This window comes from Cydia pomonella, chromosome 27, assembly GCF_033807575.1.
Source record: "Cydia pomonella isolate Wapato2018A chromosome 27, ilCydPomo1, whole genome shotgun sequence".
NCBI lineage: Eukaryota > Metazoa > Arthropoda > Insecta > Lepidoptera > Tortricidae > Cydia > Cydia pomonella.
This window is the reverse complement of record NC_084729.1, coordinates 116,824-138,653: the sequence shown is the minus strand read 5'-3', so window position 1 is coordinate 138,653 and position 21,830 is coordinate 116,824. Positions and strand designations below refer to the sequence as shown.

General features: G+C 38.1%; 1 protein-coding gene across 1 annotated transcript in view; it reads right to left on the bottom strand.

Annotated features, from left to right (window-relative positions):
* LOC133532801 (uncharacterized) overlaps positions 1–21,830 on the bottom strand; it is a 31,325-nt gene that overhangs the window by 2,941 nt on the left and 6,554 nt on the right. The window contains exons 10-21 of the mRNA XM_061871651.1: positions 21,389–21,508; positions 18,648–18,961; positions 17,847–17,946; positions 15,590–15,631; positions 5,446–5,490; positions 5,005–5,025; positions 4,286–4,480; positions 3,524–3,685; positions 2,573–2,724; positions 1,946–2,147; positions 1,018–1,218; positions 165–386 (exon numbers count right to left, since the gene is read on the bottom strand). Of these exons, the coding sequence (XP_061727635.1) occupies positions 165–386; positions 1,018–1,218; positions 1,946–2,147; positions 2,573–2,724; positions 3,524–3,685; positions 4,286–4,480; positions 5,005–5,025; positions 5,446–5,490; positions 15,590–15,620 (1,231 nt within the window). The 5' untranslated portion in view covers positions 15,621–15,631; positions 17,847–17,946; positions 18,648–18,961; positions 21,389–21,508. The remainder of the gene's footprint in view (positions 1–164; positions 387–1,017; positions 1,219–1,945; positions 2,148–2,572; positions 2,725–3,523; positions 3,686–4,285; positions 4,481–5,004; positions 5,026–5,445; positions 5,491–15,589; positions 15,632–17,846; positions 17,947–18,647; positions 18,962–21,388; positions 21,509–21,830) is intronic.

Here is a 21,830-nt window from a genome sequence, read left to right as displayed (position 1 = left end):
TGCGAGGCGGGAAGTTTTTGGAGCAACGCACAGTTGAGGACTGCCAACCATCTAAGTGGTGAAGATGAAAATGCTGTCGCGTAGAGGGATGGCGGAAAGAAGTAACACAGAGCCAAACAATTCGTGGAAGCATCCCCAAAAAACCTAATGTAACATTAACTTACCCGGATAATTATTCTTCTCCAAAATCGAGCTGCAGATGGGCACGAGGCGCTCGCATATCTTCTTCCCCAGGTCCGGCTTGCAGCTGTTGGCGAATGCAGCGAAAATGGTGAAAGAATAGCTGAACACGTCCGTGAAATCGCTCTCCGTGATCTTGGGGCCTTTGAGGATGATGGAGACCAGAGAGCTGGTGCAGTCCAGAATCACTCTGATTACAGCGTTGTCTGATAAAAAAATTTTTTTTGGATTAGTTACCTAACCCTTCTGGTGTTTATCAATCTATGGAGACTGATTTTAATGATTTTTCCGAAACTCATAAATGGAAGTAAAATCATGTAGCTCTAAAGCTCTGGTTTCTTAGGATAGCGGTGCCGTCATATAGGACGCAAAAAGAATGTTCCTTCAATCGCCGCTCTCTAAGAAACTGCGCCATTTTGTTTATATAGACAACGTTCTAGTGACGTCATTCTACCGCTGTAGTACGTCTGCTATATGACGGCACCGCTGCCTGGAAAACCAATGAATTAACGTTCTATTATTGTGTTTTGCTTGATCCATACCGTACGTGACATATTTTTTTTATAATATAGGAGTCAAGCGCACAATGTCCTAAAACCAGGTTTCCAGACAAGGGCCTTGGAAAGCGTGCTACGTAGTTCCAAATGTCGAATAAATAGTGTGTGTATTTGTTTAATGTTATGTGATGCCTGTGTCCTTCTTGTGTTTCTTCCACTTCCCAGGGACTCCTGCTTCATAGGCTAAGCTAGGAGGCGGTTGAGTCTGACGGTTTTGGTGTCAGAAACGTCTACCACTTCGAGTCTTCTAAACAAATAGAAAAATCATGTTCGAACTTACCCTTCCCCTTCTGAGCAGCCACTATAGCATCAAGATCCTGCTTGCAGCTGCCAAGTTTAAAGCCAGTCACCAGGTCAGCCCAGTCCGAACTCTTTACGGTTATGCCGAAGCTGTCGAAGTACGCCTTCTGGCAGACGAAGCTCCTGCTGTTACGACCTCTGCCCAAGATGGCGACGATGTAGTGGATGAGTAAGCCGACGACTGGAAAATGAAATTGAAATATTAGTGACTGTGAATATCATCTCGCGTTGTGTGGTAGGGTACAGCACAGCACATTCCAGATCTAGAGCAGAACCAAACTGGGGAAGTACCTCCACCTTACTGAAAACCGCAGCCAAATAACACTAGACCCTACTCATAGTGTTGTGTTCCTGCCGGTGAGTAAGGTTGCCAGAGCTCAACGAGGGTGCGAAATGTTAGGGTCGGAAACGCGCATGTAGCTCCTCTGGAGTTGCAGGCGTCCATAAGTTACGGAGTCTGCTTACCATCAGGCAAGCCGTATGCTTGTTTGCCACCGACGTAGTATAAAAAAATTGTGACCACACGGCAAAGAACACCAGTTCTACTTTGGTTTATATGGCATTCATATACTAAGGTTAGATGGGGTAAGAAGAAACTGGGAAAAAAGATGGGATAAGAGAAACTGTTCCCTTGCCCCAAATGACCTTATATTTTGCAGTTTTCAGGAAGATTTTTAGGGGGTGCATACATTAGGTATGTTGTGTCGTGACGTGCCGAGGTGAGGACCGTCCCGAGGCGGGAGGCAGCGTCCAGAGGCGAGGGGACAGCGCTCCAAGGCAAGGGCACAATGTCCCAAAGCACGGTTTCAAGACAAGAGCCTTTCAAAGTGTCGCACATAGTTCCGGATGTGCAATTCCCATGAAAACATGATGCTTATGGACTCACATGATGATGATGGTTAACTTACTTCTGACAACAAGCTTTCCCAGCCCATTGCAGACCACGTCAATAACAGTTCCCAGCGCGTGTAGCAGTTTTAGCAGAAAACTGACGCTGCCATCGAAGCTCGAGGGTGCCTCCAGGTTGAACACTTGCTGCAGGGATGGGTTGGAGCCTTTGTCCTCGAAGACGACCTTGACATCGATGGTGAGGTCATCAGACTTGCTTCTCTGAAAAATAAACATTACTTTAAAAAATACTACACAAATCCGTTCGGCCAAAACCGAAACTTTTATAGATATGATAAAATCGTTGAAAAAAAATCGGTGGCCTTCCTTTTCATTTTAGACATATTAAGTATGAACAATGAAGCTCTTATAATTCGTGCAGGTTTAGTTGCTTAACAGACCAGCCAATTGCGTGTTGGACCACGCATATTCTAATTAAAATTCATTGATTACTACAGAAAACTACGACAAAATTGCTGAATCTTCGCTTAATAATCGCTTACCACCAGGCGATTAGTCTGCTCGTTTGCCTCCTATATCATTAAAAAAAAACACGGTTTGAATAGTTTTCCAGTCACGACCCTGGTCTCCCTGATGTCGGGGCAGCTGCACAAAGTGCCCGCAGACTGAGATTATTATCAACTCACAGTTTGAATATCGTTCCAGTCGATTCTGGCGTTGTTCCCAACCGTGACGACGGTTACGATCCTGGTCTTCTCTTCCCTGATGTCGGGGCAGCCTTGCTTCACGAAGTGCGGCCCGCAGACTGGGATGACCTTCTGGACAATCGTAGTGCCGGCTGCAAAAAACGGGTTATTGTTAAAATATGTTAAGACAATGACCTGCATGATTGTATTAAAAAGTACAGTTAATGGTAGCCTATTGCGGATCCTTCAGAAGTATACAGAGAACATTTACTTTTTTACGATTGGATTCAAGACGCATTTTGTCCTAACATTTATATTCTATAGGTTTAGAACGCGCAATTGGCATTGGATTGGGCATATCCTCAGGAAGCCTGACTCCCACCTATCCAAAGTGGCCCTGACCTGGAAGATGCCCGGAATACGGAAACATGGTCGCCCTAAATTTACTTGGCGCCATTCCGTGGAGCAAGAGTTGGGTGTATTGGGTATGGGGTGGGAGGAGGTTACCCAAGCTGCCCAGGACCGGAGTCAGTGGAAGAAAATGGTTCGAGCCCTACACCCCAGCAGGGGGTAACAGGATGGAAAGAAGAAGAAGAAGAATGTTTAGATACATAAAGTTATTTAATTTTGAAGAATGTATTTATTCTTCGACTGAGTACATTCATAAAGGATTGAACTCAAATTCAAAAGAATCAGAAATGATTAAGATTCTCGTAAAGAGTAGAATTTGTCATACTTTTGCATAATGCTAACGTTATTATAATGCTGTGACCTGCCTGGCACAGGTTTTCGGTAGGCATATCTGTGACTAATTCCCGCCAATCACAGACAAATTTGTCCACCATAGACATCTTCTAGACAGACCTTATGGACCTTCTAGACCAGATCCTTAAGTATAGCCCTAACATATGTGTGATACAGAAGCCAAAGTAAACGGTAAAGAGTGCTTACATCCTTTAGAGTAAGAGTTAATAACGCAGCCAAAGATGCTGATCATCTCAACGAAGCAAATGGTGAAGTGCTGCTTGGTGATGTGTCCAGAGTTGATGATGTCCACGATGATTAGGATCTTCTGGAGGATGATGCTGATCACGTCGGTTTGCTTGGAGATATCTGGAATATAAAAAAGGGAGTAATTTTTTGTATAGGATACAAGTGAATCGCCTGATGGTAAACGATTACCGTCGCCCATGGACACTCGCAACACCAGAGGAACTGTAAGCGACAATTAATTCCACATTCCACACTACATTAAGCTTTATATTTCTGTTTGAGCATGTCATTTAAGACGTTTAACGAGAAATATATCTCGAAATATATCTATTCCCATATGTAGGTTACTAAAACAGTGCGTTCAAACTATGGTTTTCATTCTGCGCCGGTGTGTACAGAAAAAAAGGTTAAAAGAAATGCGAAAAAGTGACTAAGTGCAGAATTTAAATACATAGACACAGACGATAGGATAATTACATTTCGAGGGACAATATTAATAACCTAGGTACCTAAATATTTACCTTGCAGAAAAAGGATAAGCTTTATAACTGTAATTGATTAGGTAAGAGGTACAAATCCCACATACTCGTTGAAATGATCTCCAAATAACATAATACAATCTGATCTATTGTACTTTTTATGAATTGATGATGAAATGTCCAGGCCCCAATACCTCTCCTTGTGGTACTCCTTAAAACGAAGCTTTACGTGCTAATATACCTTTCCCTCCGGTGTACTTGTTAATGATAGTGATGACATCAGTCTTGCAGTTCTGAAGTCTGTACAAATTGATGATATCCTTGTATTCCGAGGCGTCTCCGTTGACGCCGACTTGGGAGTTGTATTCTTTAGTGCAAATGCTTCTGTCGCCCCAGCCATAGACGCAGCAGCCGATTTTGTAGATTACAGCGACCACTGGGAAATAATATTGTGTTACAAGAGAGCAAAATTACATATTAAGGGCGAGGGAGCACATTGAATCCTGCGCGTAGTGAGGGATTCAAATGTTAACGCCTAAGGTGAAAATATTTTTTCTACCATGTTACTGCTTTTCACATCCTATGATGATTATGTTTCAAAATATTATTTAAGCTAAAGAAATAGTATGCAAAAATGAAAAATAGTGTCCAGGACACAGAAAAGTGCCATTTTGATGCTAGCAGGGAAGAAAAAGCTCTTCTTCAATTAGGTGATGTGAACATTATATTGTGTCATAAGAGAGCAAAATTTACAGTAAGTAAAATTCAGTGAGTAAAATCATTATCTTAGTACCCCTGTAATACAAATATGTAAGCATGGTGCTATGCTAATAATTTAGCTGACTGTACATTGAAATTTGAACGAAGCGAGGAATATGAAATATATGGCAAAGCAAAGAACTAGTAATATTTTTTTTTAAGGTTAAATCTAGAAAAATACAGTGATAATTTTACACTTACTTCTGGTCAAAATGGAGCCCACTGGAAAACAAACAAAATACATTAAAAAGACAGTCAGATACAACAACAATAACAATAGATACATTTTGAAATTATTGAACAACCTTTGCTATAAGGTAGAAGTACTAGTGCTCGACGCTGTACTAGTCACCGACATGGGCACTTTATTTCATGGAAATATAGGTTAAATTTGAACAACGAAGATTTTTCTGTATTCGAACTTAATCCTTGTCACTTTTACATAAAGTGCCCATGTCGAGTATTAGTGCAGCGTCGAGCACTAGTACTTCTACCTTAGATATTGCGTTATAAGCATTTAAAGCTAAATGAAGTTTTGTAGTCGTCTGATAAAATTAATAACTAAATTATTTATCATAAACAAAATGTTAGGTAAATTAATAAATATCAATGTTCAAATAAATATTATAAAAAAATACTTACATCCCGTGACAATAAGGTCCAGAATTCCGCCAAGGCAAATAGTCACTGTAATAAAATATAAAATGATAAAGTATTATAAATTACTTCTGACATGAGACTCAAACGTCTTCTTCCTCGCGTTGTCCCGGCATTTTGCCACGGCTCATAGGAGCCTGGGGTCCGCTCAAACTCAAACGTAGCACATCAAAAGGTAGCTGCCTTATTTTTTTACACCACACCAGCCGGTAAAGGCTCTCTTGATTGTTCAAAACCATGAGAAAGTTGCATTCTATCTACATGTGGGGCAAAACGTGGTGCAAACTTTGTTGACGAGTTCGGTTGCATTCTATCAACATGTGGGGCAAAATGTGGTGCAAACTTTGTTGACGAGTTCGGTTGCATTCTATCTACATGTGGGGCAAAATGTGGTGCAAACTTTGTTGACGAGTTCGGTTGCATTCTATCTACATGTGGGGCAAAATGTGGTGCAAACTTTGTTGACGAGTTCGGTTGCATTCTATCTACATGTGGGGCAAAATGTGGTGCAAACTTTGTTGACGAGTTCGGTTGCATTCTATCTACATGTGGGGCAAAATGTGGTGCAAACTTTGTTGACGAGTTCGGTTGCATTCTATCTACATGTGGGGCAAAATGTGGTGCAAACTTTGTTGACGAGTTCGGTTGCATTCTATCTACATGTGGGGCAAAATGTGGTGCAAACTTTGTTGACGAGTTCGGTGTTGACGTGGATTGGAAGCGGACGTGTTTCACTTTTTCTTATAATTTGTTATACATCCTAGTATGTATATAATTGGGTAAAATGTTTATGTAGAACCGGCTCGGTCGGTCCCAAGATACAGGCTCAGCCTAGTTTGGGACACACAGGACAGCATTTGTGCAACTTTTACTATGTATTATTTTATGATAATAAATTATTCTTATTCTATATTATTCATACTTTGAGTTGTTTCCTTATATTGACTTATTATAAATGATGATTTTGAATGAAAAATGTTAAATAACGTTCATCTAGATTTCATTTGGTTTGATTTTGTCTTCTCTTCTTTCTCGCGTTGTCCCGGCATTTTTGCCACGGCACATGGGAGCCTGGGGTCCGCTTGACAACTAATCCCCAGAATTGGCGTAGGCACTAGTTTTTGCGAAAGCGACTCCCATCTGACCTTCCAACTCAGAGGGTAAACTAGGCCTTATTGGGATAAGTCCGGTTTCCTCACGATGTTTTCCTTTACCGAAAACCGACTGGTAAATATCAAATTATATTTCGTATTTCCTAAAAACTCATTGGTCCGAACCGGGGTTTGAACCCGCGACCTCCGGATTGAAAGTTACACGCTCTTGCCGCTATGCCACCAGCGCTTTGGTTTGATTTTGTATGATATTTTATAGTTAGGATTTTCCTCGCATTGGTGTGGTGAAAAATTATGTGTTTCTCACTCCACTCGGTGGCAAAATTTGTTCAACCCTCAAGACTTGAAACCCTCGCAACGCTCAAGATTCAACTTTTTGAACGACTCACTACACTCGTGCTTCAATTATGGAATCTTTCGCTTGTTCGGGTGTCAATATTAGCACGGGCGGTTAAACAGCAACTTTGCCCCCTTGTCAAACAAATAACTACAACGGCCTCCTAGCCAGTTTGTTTTTTTAGGATTAGCATACTCGTAAAGGTAAAGAATCTTGACATATATTTTTATTAAAAATTATTGAAAAACGCTTTTTAAAAATTATATTATATTGCTTATGAAAATAGAATAATAAAATAATTGTATATGATTTATATTTGCTGAGACTTATTTTTCAGAAGAGTTTTTTAAATGAAAACACACGTCAAGATTGCTTACCTTCTTTATAATGCGAAACAAACCAGAGTCAGGCTCGCCCACCGAGGGTACTTTTTAGTATTTGATATGACGGCACCAGAAATACAACATCTGTGAAAATTTCAACTGTGAAATACAGCGTGGTGACAGACAGACAGACGGACGGACGGACTATAGTCGGTACTGACATTGTCTGTGAAGCAGATGGTCCAGGGTTCGAATCCTGGTCAGGGCATTTGTGTGTTTATCGCGAATATATTTGTTCCTGCGTTATGGATGTTTTCTATGTAGGTATCTGTTAGAAATAGGTAGGATTCACAATACGTTGACTATACTCTTTACATTATTATGGATAGTTACCATGGTGTTTTTATAAACAAATATGTCTATATAAAAATAAACATACAAGTGAAGTAACGTGTTTTTATTATAACGGTTATGGGCTTACACCTTTAAGGGCCAGTTGCACCAAACCACCTGCTAACGTAAGCACAGTTCGCTAAATTTTAACGCTTACGTGGGGGTCTTAACGATTGCTAAATAAAATGCGTTGCACCAACTATAAAATAACAGAATGTCGTCGCTAATCGTGTGGCCATACTATGAACGCGTTCCTACCAAAATTTTTATGGTAGAATTATTTTTTCATATAGCAACCCAGTAATAAATGTCAAAGTTGTCAAATTTTTCAACAACGAGAATACTTTTGAAGGCGCGAACTAGTTTCTATTTCTTTTCAGGTTTTAAATTTACACAATTTATGCCATGCCAATCTTGAATATATTTATGATTATATTAAAAACAATGTATCTTAATGGCACATTAAAGTGAAACTGCTGACTACGATTGTTCAGTGTCCAAGTGTTTTCCAAGCCGCAAAACCGAATCAAAGAAGGAGCTGCATTGCCCGGTAAGTTATCTTATTAGTTTAATACGTATCCCTAACTACTTTCAGAGCCCTAAGCACAAGGAATTACCTACGCTACCTACGACTATAACCCAAATACCGACAGTTGGGGTAACATTTTCAATTACATATATATATTGTTGACACAATAATACATAACTGTTAGTTCTGGTTGTAGCAGATATTCAAGTTACTTTTGTACTTTAATTTAAACCTGCTTGACCTAAGCATTTTTCAATGGTTTTGCCATTGGTTGAAACGGATCACAATATATTTTTATGCATAATAATTTCATGTTACTTTCTTTTCAGGTTTGATATACACCATTTGATATGAAATACAAGATGAAAGTTACACACAAGTGAATTGATTCAAGAAATCCAAGAATCATACACTAGATTAACTGGAAAAACTTGTTGCGAAAAATAAAGTATTATAAATATTATCTGTATTTCATTTTTGACAATAAAATATATTTTTAGTTACCTTATCTTACTTTATTTTCTACCTTTTTAGGTAGTGACTAATGGAGGTAAAAGGTTATCCGGAGAGAAATCAACAACTCATTGACATATAATATATTATTTCACAATTATATTTAAGTGCCTACTTATTATATTTTCTGTCATACTGGTAACTTAGACATAACTTGTTTATTCCAACTATTCTTTATTGGGGTGATCATGATATAAATAATTTATGAAACATGCATGGGCTGTTGAAAAACTGGTATGGGGAAAACAAATAAAATCAAACTGAGGGCCGTTTCTTATGACTGAATTTAGAGCTATTTAGGTATGTTCGGTTTTGAATGATGATTTATAGGGACTGGGTAGGTTAATATGTAGGTAGGGTATTGTGTAGTTAGATTTAAAAATAATGGGTTCACACATTCTCTAAAGTATGTCCTGATGCTCTATTGCTATTTAAGACCTATGGATTATATTTTTTACCAATTTACTGGTATGCTATTTCCAATACATGGCTAGGGTTATATACAATTTTTACATTGTAATTTATTTATATGCAACTTCACTGTATGACTGGTTGAACACAAGTAAAATTCAGGTGACAGAAGGCAAGCCATATTATTTTATCTAACCTAGGTATTGGCTGTTATATTTATAAATGTTGTCCAGTAGGACAGGAAACAACTAAGATGGTCAGCTCTTTATCATTTGTCACCATGCCGCCTGTCACATTCTAACAAGTATGTAATCGCGAAAGTGACGGGCATAGTGACAAGTGATAAAAATGGAACCATGCTGCCACCGCAGGTTATACCTATTAAACTACTCAGTTGTTCTCATGTATATTCGATATTTCCAGAAGAATTACTTTATTAGGCCCGGAGGCCACTATTGCCTAGACACAGTAAGAGATCCTTTGGCTTAGTATCAAGGTAAGTATGCTAGGGCATGCCGAGGCACCCCTCAGACAAACAAATGCTAAGAACACCTTGGCGTGTCTAAGACACTGTGGTAAACCTGTAAATGCCAGAGGGATACCTTGACATTCACAAGCAGACCTCAATGTGTATGGATGCCTCTGAAGGACGCCCTGCCATGCCATGTCGATAACAGGTACGGGACTCTATAATAGGTATAATGTCATAATTGAAGATAAGAGATACCCAGGTAAACCCACACACAAAATAAATATAGATTTATGGAGCCTGTGAATTGTTAAATCTAATTGTAACTTAGTATTCTAATAAATAAAATAATATAATCATGACTATGTAACTGACTGGAAAATCTTAGCATGCAAAAGACTGTACAGCTGTAGGTATTTTTCATTTAGAAGAAACACAAATTTTCAAATTCAAATTGCACTTGTAGTAGTTAATAATCACTGGGTTTATTATAACAAGTTTTTCAAAATTTCTGTTATGAATTTAAATATAAATAGCACCATAAGTAAAACTACTTATTTTTAGTTCATTACTTGCAAAGTTGTTGTTTCTAGGGTTAATGAATAAGATATTTTGTAAAAGCAAATAAAACACAAGCAAGTATGTATGAATTGAAGTATTATAATCAGTTTTACATTACACATTTTGCTCACTTATATATAACCTATTATGCCGACTGGTCTGGAATTGTCCAATACATTTTCTTCACACTATAATACTTGATTTCATATTTAGCATCTTGTTTTATGTGCGTTTATAGTTATGAATATAGTTCACTTCTGTTGTGGGTTACGATTTTCAGAGGCCGACTTTGTATATGTTTCTAGTTGTCATCTCGCTGTTTGCGAATATCATGGTTAGGCCACCAGTATTTCCAAGGGATATAACATTCTTATCTTGATTCCAATAAACAGAGAGCGTTTTAAATTGATTTTAATGACCAGTGTGTCGATAAATAGTGTTCATTACATGCCGTCGAGTTTCACTTTATGGGACGTATTTGTTAACCTGTAATAGCAGCAATCTGGTCTTATCCTCAACTTAAACTCATTCTGCACTCAATTTCAATTTAAAACACACCTTTTTTTGAATATCCGGAACAAATTAATGTATTTTACGAAACACAAGTAGTCTCGCAACTAAAATGACTTTTAAAACCATTATGTCAACTATCACACGTTTTTGCGTTTAGATATTTCCACCTTTTTATTGTTATAAATATATTTTTAATAATTTACATTACTTTTTACTCAAATTATTTAATAATCAAACATAAATTCGTGAAATACGGACGATTTCCAAAAAGCGCCGCCATATTTATCGAACGACTTTGCTGTTAACCAGTGCTCTACCACCGGTTAAGGGCAGCGTAACTTTTTAACGGACACATAGCGTGGTGCAACCCAAATATGCAGTTAGCATTCGCTAGCGCCATATTTACACATGATCAGTACATCAAATGGGCATGGTGCAACTGGCCCTTAGATGGATAAAGAAATAACGGGCATTGGTATGCTGCAGAAATTCAGTGCGGAAAACTACCTACAATGGAAGTTTCAGTTAAAGTGCGCTTTGAAGGCGAAAGGCCTAGGACAGTTTATAGAAAGTGATTCTAGTGGATCGGCTGGCACGAGTGCGAGCACCGGCGGCACTGGGGAGCCCCCGGTGGCCGCGGACCTGCGAGAGCGGCAAAATGCGGCCGCAATGTTCATAATCACATCGTCTTTGACATATGAACAGATGGTAATTATTGAAAACTGTATATCAGCGAGGCAGATGATAGAAAAATTTGACGCTGTTTATGCTCAAAAATCTGAATTTAACAAAATGTCTCTTCATGAACGATTTTACGCATATAAGATGAAAGAGAAAGATGGTGTTGCACAACACATCGCAAAAGTTGAATCATTAGCGAAGCAAATAAAAGAGGCCGGAGACAACATAAGCGACGCAGCAATTATTACAAAAATTATCGGCAGTCTACCAGCTAAATACAGAAACGTTAGACAAGCATGGCTATCGATGGATGCTTCAAAACAAACAATAGATAATTTAACTGCAAGGCTTCTGGATGAAGAAGCGAGCCTTGGCAATGATGACATCTCCGATCCCATTGCCTTAGCTACTGTTACTAAGAACTCATGTCCTGAGAGAAGATCTTTCGTAAGGCCCCCCATTTGTTATTATTGTCAAAAACAAGGACATATAGCTAAAGATTGCTATTCGCGAAAACGAAGCCTCAGCAAATCGAACTCGGGAGCAAATATGACGTACTCGGCATTCATGGTCAAAACCTATACAGAAAATCTACAAGCTGGAGACAACGACATCTGGTATCTAGACAGTGGAGCTTCAGCTCATATGACCAGCAGACTCGATTTTTTCAAAAATCTTGACGAGTGCCCAACAAGAACAGTGCGACTCGGAGACAACTCTGAATTGAACGTTAAAGGGGCAGGAACAGTATATATTAAGAAGTTGCTTAATAATCAGTGGTACGACTCTGAAATTAATGACGTACTGTATATTCCACAACTTAAGAAAAATTTAATCTCTGAAGGCGTTTTAACTGACAAAGGCTACACCATTAACAAAGTCAAGTGGCATGTATATATATTGGATGCCGAAAAAAGGTTGGTAGCTTATGCACACAAACAACCCAATAATCTGTATAGATTGCTGTTTAAAACCGCTGTACATGAAACTCTGGCTGGAGATGTCAATGCTGTGACAGCTGACAGTAATTTAAAACTTTGGCATGACAGGCTCTGCCATATAAACATTAACTATTTGAAAATTTTGATAAACAATGGAACTTTACAAGGAATTACTTCAAATGATTTTAAAGATTTTTTTTGCGAGGCATGCGCCTATGGAAAGCAACACCGACTTCCATTTCATACAAAACTAGACACAGAGAAGCGTGTCTGCCGCCCTGGCGAAATTATTTATTCAGACGTATGCGGGCCTATGTCAACACCTTCGATATCTGGTTTTAAATACTTCGTTCTGTTTAAAGATGCGTGTACCGGTTATCGAGTCGCATTCTTCATAAAACACAAGAGTGATGTCTTTGAAAACTTCAAGGAGTTTCTACGGCTGATTCAAAACAAATTTGGACGTCCTCTTAGAGTACTACATACAGATTGTGGCGGAGAATATTGCAATAATGAATTTAAAGCATTTCTTAGTAACTTTGGTATAACTTTGGAAACAACGGCACCATATACACCAGAACAAAACCCTCGAGCCGAACGCGACATGCGCACGATTATGGAATCAGCGCGAACCATGCTCCAGAATTCTAAGCGCCCCAAGCATCTTTGGGCCGAAGCTGTCAATTGTGCCATATATGTTCTAAACAGAACTCCTACCAAACAAACGCCGAACTCGACACCTTATCAGGAGTGGACGGGAGAGACGGCATATGTAAATCATACAAAAATTTTTGGCTGTGACGCATACATGCACATACCAAACCAGTTGAGACGAAAACTTGACTCGAAGAGCAAAAAATTAATTTTCGTTGGTTATGACGGGAACTCTACCAATTATCGTCTATATGATCCGATTACTAAGAAGGTACACATTTCACATAATGTGCTTTTCAATGAATCATCGTTTTCCGGTGAGCAAGGAGACCATGATCAACCACTGCAATTTGTAATAGAAGATAAACTTGAACAGAATGTTTTGACTGAATCCCGCAACCTGGTTCTAATAGAAAACGCCACTGGTACTGGTCAAGCTTCTATGGAGGAAAATCGTAACCCGACGGACACTTTCTTTGATACCAACGAAACATCAACTGTAGAAAACTTAAATGCGACAAGAATGTTGAGACCGAGAGAAAATCTTAAAGCTCCAAGCCGATATGAGGCCAATATTATTTCTGAAGAACCAAGCACTTACGAAGAAGCAATGAGAAGCCCTGATGTAGATGAATGAAAAGATGCCATAGACGAGGAACTGAAGTCATTAAAAGAAAATGGAACTTGGGAAATTACTGAATTACCAAACGGAAAGAAACCAATTACATGTAAGTGGGTATTTAAAAGGAAAATAAATCCAGATGGCACAGTTTTACGCTATAAAGCACGACTCGTTGCAAGAGGATTTGACCAGAAACCTGGAATAGACTACTGCGAGACTTTTTCTCCAACGACCAGGTACGATTCAATAAGAATTCTACTTGCAGTTTGTGCAGATAAAAAGTATGAAATGACCCAGTTTGACGTAAAGACGGCATTTCTGTACGGAAACCTAGATGAAGAAATATATATGCTGCCACCGCAAGGCCTTGATGTAGATGCGAAGAAAGTATGTAAATTGAAACGCTCTCTATATGGACTCAAGCAAGCCCCACGGTGCTGGAATAAAAAACTTGATGAATTCCTAAGGCAAATTGGTTTTCAAAGCATACAAGCAGATACGTGTGTTTATGTGGGACTACTAGATAATGAAAGAATTATACTAATAATTTATGTCGATGATGGACTTCTGTTCTCTAAGAAGAAATCTACACTTTCAATGTTCCTTAATTTATTCAGAAAGCAATTTGAAATAACAATTGAGGAAAACCCCAGATACTTTGTTGGTTTAGAAATGGAGAAGAATAAAGAAAACGGCACTATCCTTATTCATCAATCAAACTACGTTAAGAATATGTTAAGAAGGTTTAACATGAATGATGCCAAATCGGTGAGCATTCCAATTGAAACCAGCACTGTTGCTATTTGTGATGATATTGACGAGAATGCACCATATAGAGAAGTTGTCGGGTGTTTGATTTATCTCGCAACTACAACTAGACCGGACATTTCCTACGCCGTGGGAGTTGCAAGCAGATACTTGACTAATTATACTGCGTCCCACTGGTATCTTGTAAAAAGAATCATGCGCTATCTTGCAGGCACTTCACAGCTTGGTTTATTGTATAGTGGCAGTGGTGATCCACATCTTACTGGATATTCTGATGCTGATTATGCTACAGATTCAGAGTCTAGAAGGTCGACGACAGGGTATCTGTTTATGATGAATGGTGGACCTGTCACTTGGAGCAGCCGTCGACAGTCTTCAGTTGCTCTTTCAACGACAGAATCAGAATACATGGCTTTGTGTGATGCTACAAAGGAAGCTATGTGGATCCGCCAATTCCTGAACCAAATCGATGAGAGTAGCAGCCAACCTTTGAACATATATGTAGACAACCAGAGCGCTATAAAACTGGTTAAAAATCCAGAATATCACAAGCGCTCAAAACATATAGACGTCCGATACCATTACGTCCGTGAACGGTACGACGCTGGAGATATAACCGTCACATATGTCAACACAGAAGACCAACTTGCAGACGGTTTAACTAAGCCCCTCCCGAAAGATAAATTTATAAGATTTCAAAACAAAATACTGATTTGAACATTTTTATTCAGTGGGAGTCATTATGATCATTATTTTATTGAATTCTAAACAACCATGAAAGTTGCAGTGGGAATCACTGGTGTTAGAAGCTATCTCTGTGTTATTTTTTTTTTTTAATATTATTTTTTTGTTATATCCTACCTAAGTGGGAGTGTTAGAAATAGGTAGGATTCACAATACGTTGACTATACTCTTTACATTATTATGGATAGTTACCATGGTGTTTTTATAAACAAATATGTCTATATAAAAATAAACATACAAGTGAAGTAACGTGTTTTTATTATAACAGTATCTATATAAGTATATATAGCGTCGCCTAGTACCCATAATACAAGCACTGCTTAGTTTGGGGCTAAGTCGATCTGTGTAAGATTGTATTCCAAATATTTTATTTATTAATTTATTTATATCGCATATTCGGGTTATATGGTTAGGTATGACTCAGTTCTTTCGCCTTCCTTTTTTCCGACCCGATCACTTTTTTTGAACTTCCATCATTCCACAGATTAGATAACTTTAATCCCGACCTACAAATATATATTTTTTTTAATTCAAAAATAAAACGTGAAAAAATCTCACCTTTGACGCATAAATTGATGACATCAGTCATTGTTTTAATTCCTGTGAAAAATTAAAATACACATTTAATTTAATAAACTCATATAAAACATCTGAATATTAGTCTTGTAAAATAAACATTGATAGATCGGTCCGGCAGACCAAGCCAACATTGCACAGACTTCGCAATGCCAACGTGTAGCAATGTTAGCATAAACGTGGAATTTCTATCAAAGTCAGTGTTAGTTAAGACTCGAGTCCTTTGAGTACCCTGCTTCGGAACTCGACTCAATTTCACAGACTCACAATAAGAAGTCTAAACTCGAGTTCTTTTCAACTTGTTAGAGACTTGAGCCCTTTTCAGAAAACTCTCAATTTTTTGTTTGAAAAATTTCGAAATTAATTAATAATTGTCTTTAAGTAATATTCGTGGATAAGGTACACAAATCATACAATAATGTATAATTTATTTACTGTTATTAAGGTAAAACCTATAAAATTGTTGACGGAGTCTTTATTCGGACGATCGAGTCCTTTTGAATTTGCTTAACAAAAGAACTTAATAAAAGGACTCGCCTCGGAACTCAAAAGACTCACAAGTTTTTTAAGAGTTGAGTCTCGTAAAAACGAGTCGAGTCCTCCAAATTCAGACTCAAAAGACTCAAGTTCCTACCAAAACTAATCAAAATATGACATTTATCATGACACTGTGGACCATAGAAATAGGATAGTATAGAACGACTGTCAAACTTGGAAAGTGTAACCAAAAATGAAATGCAAGTGTGTGCGTAAATTGTTTATGTGCGAACAAAAATAGTGATGTCATGTTACAACATATTAATAATCTATCGATGTTTCACTGCTTTATCGACTACTTTTTCAAATGTGTTTGAAAAAGTTGAAAATGATAAAGTTGAAGTTGTTTGAAAATGTGTTCGCAAAGAGTTGACTTACCAAAGAAAATTTGAATTTCGCGCCTTTTCCTGCTGACAACTTGGGTTGGATGTGTATACGCTGTGTACAAGTATACGCTGTCTTGTGTTTCCTTGTGTTGGCGGCAAAGCCGTGGAAAAGTGGTTAAAATGTAAGTACTGTGTTGGAAAGTGAAGTTTAAATTTATCGCTAACCATGTACACGTTCAAAAAAGGTATTAAAACAATCGTTATTATTTTAAGTCGGTTATAAAGGTAATATCTTAATGATGTCTTGTGAACAACTAATTCCATACCTACTAATATAGCGACAAGTTATCGATACAGTCATATGAACATTTTGTCAAGCCCTAGCGTAAAGTAACAGTTTAGGTTTTTACACAAAATATTCTAAATTATTGACTAATATGATGAAATATTAACACACAATTGAAGAAAAACTTATAATGAACTGTTATAATTGGTTTTTTACACTTTTTATGCTGTTAATTTGATAAAATATCGTTACGAAAATTTCGCTAGGAATATCATAATTACCTGTGAAATGAGTATTTTCCTGGGTTTTTTGGCCCTGAAATACTACAACCCGGCACACAACATGACACCATCGTCACTAAATTACTTAATGTATAATTTTCTTTTTGATTCGCTTATATTTTTCACGTTAAAAAATACGGCAATATGATTTTGGCCGCCTCGGCCGCCTTGGAACTCAAAATTGGTTACGTTTTCGCATATGTAGTCTGCCTCTTTTGCACTTATGGTTTGTTCATATACGTCATGGCTTCCCTTTCGCACACTTCATCTGTCTGTCAAGCGAAGCGACTGACATGTCTCTGCTGTGGACAGAAGTGTGGACTTTGTTCCGTCAAAGTTCGTACAAATTGATCTTGACCTGAACAACTTAACATACATACACATTACACAACTAGGTTCTGCGGAATAAAATATTGAACCAACGTGACTAAACTTACTGATGTTAATAATTTCGGTGATGATCTTGGCGGTGCCGACCTTATTATACCCTGGGATTTCGTGGATGATGACGCTGACGCTCGGGCCACAGTCGAATGTTCAACCAATAACGTAAATAAACTTACTGATGTTAATAATTTAGGTGATAATATTGTTGGTGGCCAGCTTGGTGCACCCTGGGATCTGTTTTATGACGCCGATGCTCGGGCCACAGTTGAATATTCAACCCATAACGTGAATAAACTTACTGATGTTAATAATTTAGGTGATACTATTGTTGGTGGCTAGCTTGGTGCATCCTGGGATCTATTTGATAACGCCGATGATCGGGGCACAGTTGAATATTCAACCAATAACGTGAATAAACTTACTGATGCTAATTATTTCGGTGATGATCTTGGCGGTGGCCAGCTTAGTGCACCCTGGGATTTGTTTGATGATGACACCAATGCTCGGACCGCAGTCATCGTTCTGCAATAAAAATCACTTATTTCAAGGAAAGAATCCGTTTTCCAAGCTATTTTCAAATTTCTTATTTCGTGTTCCATTATTGTTATTATCAGGTGACAACATTTGTGAGTCACTTGTTGATTCACATTCAACCTATGGGCGCTTATACTTTTGAGGATTCATACTTCTTTTTTTCATTTAATACCGTACTATGGGTTAGGTGTGAGTAAAATTCGGATATTAGATATTCAAATATATTTTAAGTGTTGGGCCATTTAAATCCAAATAAAAAGAAAGCCTCCCTCGGCTCTATAACACAACATAATTTTTTTTCAAATTGGCAAACAACGGCCAGAGGTAGAGATTTTGGCAAACTTCAAAACTCCTTACAATAATTGACAGACATATTCGCTTCCTCGAGCTAACTTGTGTGGCATAGTGAACCACGCTGAAGATGACGTGTTATTGTGGCTTCACAGTTGGACAAAACCCAAGGATTTGGAAATGGTAATTTGCTATAACAGATTCCTTGTACATTAAATACTATCAAGTCGTATAACAAAGAGAATGGGATACGTAATAAACATTATTCTAATTGATTATTATACATGCTGATTGCAGCCGTTGGCAGACAAACAGACGAACATGGCCTACATATAAAATACAAAATAAAAATAAAGACGGAAGATGTTTTAACAAAAACTAAACAATATTTTACTTACATCATCACCTCCAGGAGCGGTACCATCTCCTGGTGATGGAGTGGTAACGACTTTACGGGTAGTTTCAGGGGCTTGAGTGGTGACGACTTTACGGGTAGTGTCAGGGGTCTGGGTGGTGACGACTTCACGGGTAGTGTCAGGGGTCTGGGTAGTGACGACTTCACGGGTAGTGTCAGGGGTCTGGGTGGTGACGACTTCACGGGTAGTGTCAGGGGTCTGGGTAGTGACGACTTCACGGGTAGTGTCAGGGGTCTGGGTGGTGACGACTTCTGGGGTTTGGGTAGAAGTGTCAGCTTGCGGTTTGGTATCGCCACCTGGAGAATCGTTATTACAATTTCATAAAACATACGGTTCAAAAACATGAATGACTTTAGATTCTATGTAATTTTTAACCACTTTCACTTTTGATCATTTGTGCCGGTTGTGGGCTAACTGCCACACAAATTATGATAAATAATAATAATATAATAAAGATAAAAATACTAATACGGCTAAATATGGATGGTGTAGTATTTTGTATGGAGACAGCCGCTATATGACGGCACCAGAGCTTAAGTAGACAGATAATTGGTACTTATAAAATGAAATGCCACAATTTTATGACAACAGTAAATCATTAAATATTTGTTGTTTGCTATATCCATATAATTATTACCTGAGATAAGAATATTACGAGTTAGTTATTCTGGGTATTATTCCATAAGCCGTCGAGTGCGTAGAGCTGAACCTCATGTTTAAGAGAGAAGTATAGTCCATACAAAAAGAGAAAACGTTTTTCCACTTATAAATATTTTCCATTCTCCATGATTTTTTAGTATGTTATTGACTGACAATGAAAAACTAGGTTTATAGATGTTTTTTCGTAATATGACAGAAAAAAAAGGTTTTCCAAAAAAGCGAAACTTATAAACGTAGAATATATTATGCTGAAGTGATGGACATCAAAGGCAAACTGATGTATCAAGATTTAGTTGGTGAAAACATTTTTCTCCCGAAATGGAATTTCATTGAAAAATTACCGTTATTTCGTTAGATTAAAAAAGCTATTCTTCCTTCTTAAGGTTCTGTAGTTAGGTAGAAATATGGTATCAGTAGTTATTAAGTAATAATATAATAGTACCTGTTCAGCAAACACCAGTTTTGACATTGACATATTATATTCGCTCACGTCTAAATCTAATACTTTCTTTACATCTCTTTTGCACTAATATGCAAGTACGAATGGGATGCATAGAAAGTAAGCACAAAGTAAGTAACGTAGACGTGAGAGAATATATCAATGTCAAAACTGGTAGTAGCGGTACTCGTGACTGTGTGATACCAGTGATATTTCATGGTATATGACATTTTTGCGATGCCACTTGATGGTGTGATGCTCGTGATATCCCTAGAAGTTCTGATGTTGTTTTAGTAGTAACAAGAGTGGTACTAGTATCTTTACCTGGTGTAGTGACAGTAATTTCTTAAGGCGTGGTGACAGAGGTATCCTGGAGAGTGAGGTAGGAGTGGTCTCCCCATCAAAAGGAGTGGTACTAGCATCTTTATAACAGAGGGACTAACTAGTATCTTTACCTGGTGTGGTGACAGTGGTGTCTGAATTCGTGGTGGCAGTGGTATCACCCCCAGAAAGTGTGGTAAGAGTGGTTTCACCATTAGGAGTGGTACTAGTATCTTTATCTGGTATAGTGACAATGGTGTCTGAAGGCGTGGTGGCAGTGGTGTCACCCCCAGAAAGTGTAATATGAGTGGTCTCACCGTCAGGAGTGGTACTAGTATCTTTACCTGGTGTGGTGACAGTGGTATCACACCCAGTGTGATAGTAGTGGTCTCACCATAAGGAAGGAGTGGTACTAGCATCTTTATATCAGAGATACTAGTATTTTTACCTGGTACGCACACTTACACATACACACACACAAACACACACTCGCACACTATATTTACAATATATATACAGGTTGCTTTTGTTATCACTGACCACACTCTGAAGGGTCAATATGTTGGTCATACTGAACAACTTTTACTGTGGAGCCAAACCAATAACCGCGAAAAAAATCAGCAGTTATGTAGGAAACATTGACTCTGATTCGCCGAAATGTATGAGAAGGTAGAAATTTCGCGACTTCGGGGTTGGCTCCATAGTAAAATTTGTTCAGTATTCAGTATAACCTACATATTCACCCCAGAAAGTTTGTTCAGTAATAACAAATAACAGTGAAGCACCCTGAATAGTAAGTGTGACAACTTAAAAGACACAAATTTAAAAAGTATTCAATAAGATCGCTTTTTAGCGATAAGACCGCCTGTTGTTACCTGGTTCTATTTTCCTTTAAAATTCATTTGTAATTTTACATGTATGTAAAATGTATAATTGTTGGTGCAATAAAGAATATTTACTTACTTACTTAAGAGCAGAAAATAGGAAATTCGCAACGAGTGGTGATAAATTAAAACACGATTGAAGGGAGTGCTTTAAATCGACACGAGTTGCGAATTACCTATTCGCACGGATATCGTATAACGTTTTACAGTAGGTACATATGGCTCTTTAAAGTTTCGACACTTGCACGGAAAGTGCTCATTCCCGCAACCGTGCGGGAAAGTAGCACCATATGTACTATAAAATAATTGGTATTGTTCCCTGGTTGTAATTTATCCTTTTTCGTCGAGTGTCCTCAAGCGATACATAACTGTGTTGAAGGCGGTGAGCATTTCCATTGTTTTAATTTTTTTACATTTACCTGACGGTGCTGTGGTACCCCCAGGTGAGGGGGTGGTGTCATCACCACCGTCCCAGTCGCAGTCGTCATCGTTTGCTGGTTTGCATTCATCTTCAATAATGGTGACATAGATGTTGATATCTGAAAGATTAAATTTTTATAGCGATTCTGGTACATTCATTTTATTTATATATCATCCAGTGCGATTGAGCGAGACACGTCCACCAAATGCACTTTGATTGGTGGGCTAAACAGGGTATCGAATGGATACCCCAGAACCGGGGAAGAGGCAAACCAACAAAGAGTGATCGGCGGAGGAAGAAAAGGTACTTTGCCCAGCAGTGGGACACAAAATAATCTATTATAAAAATAATATTTATGCAAGGTCCATATTTTTGAATTACCTGATAGATTATACAAACATACATTTCAAAAACCTAAAAGTAAACACTATTTAAACACG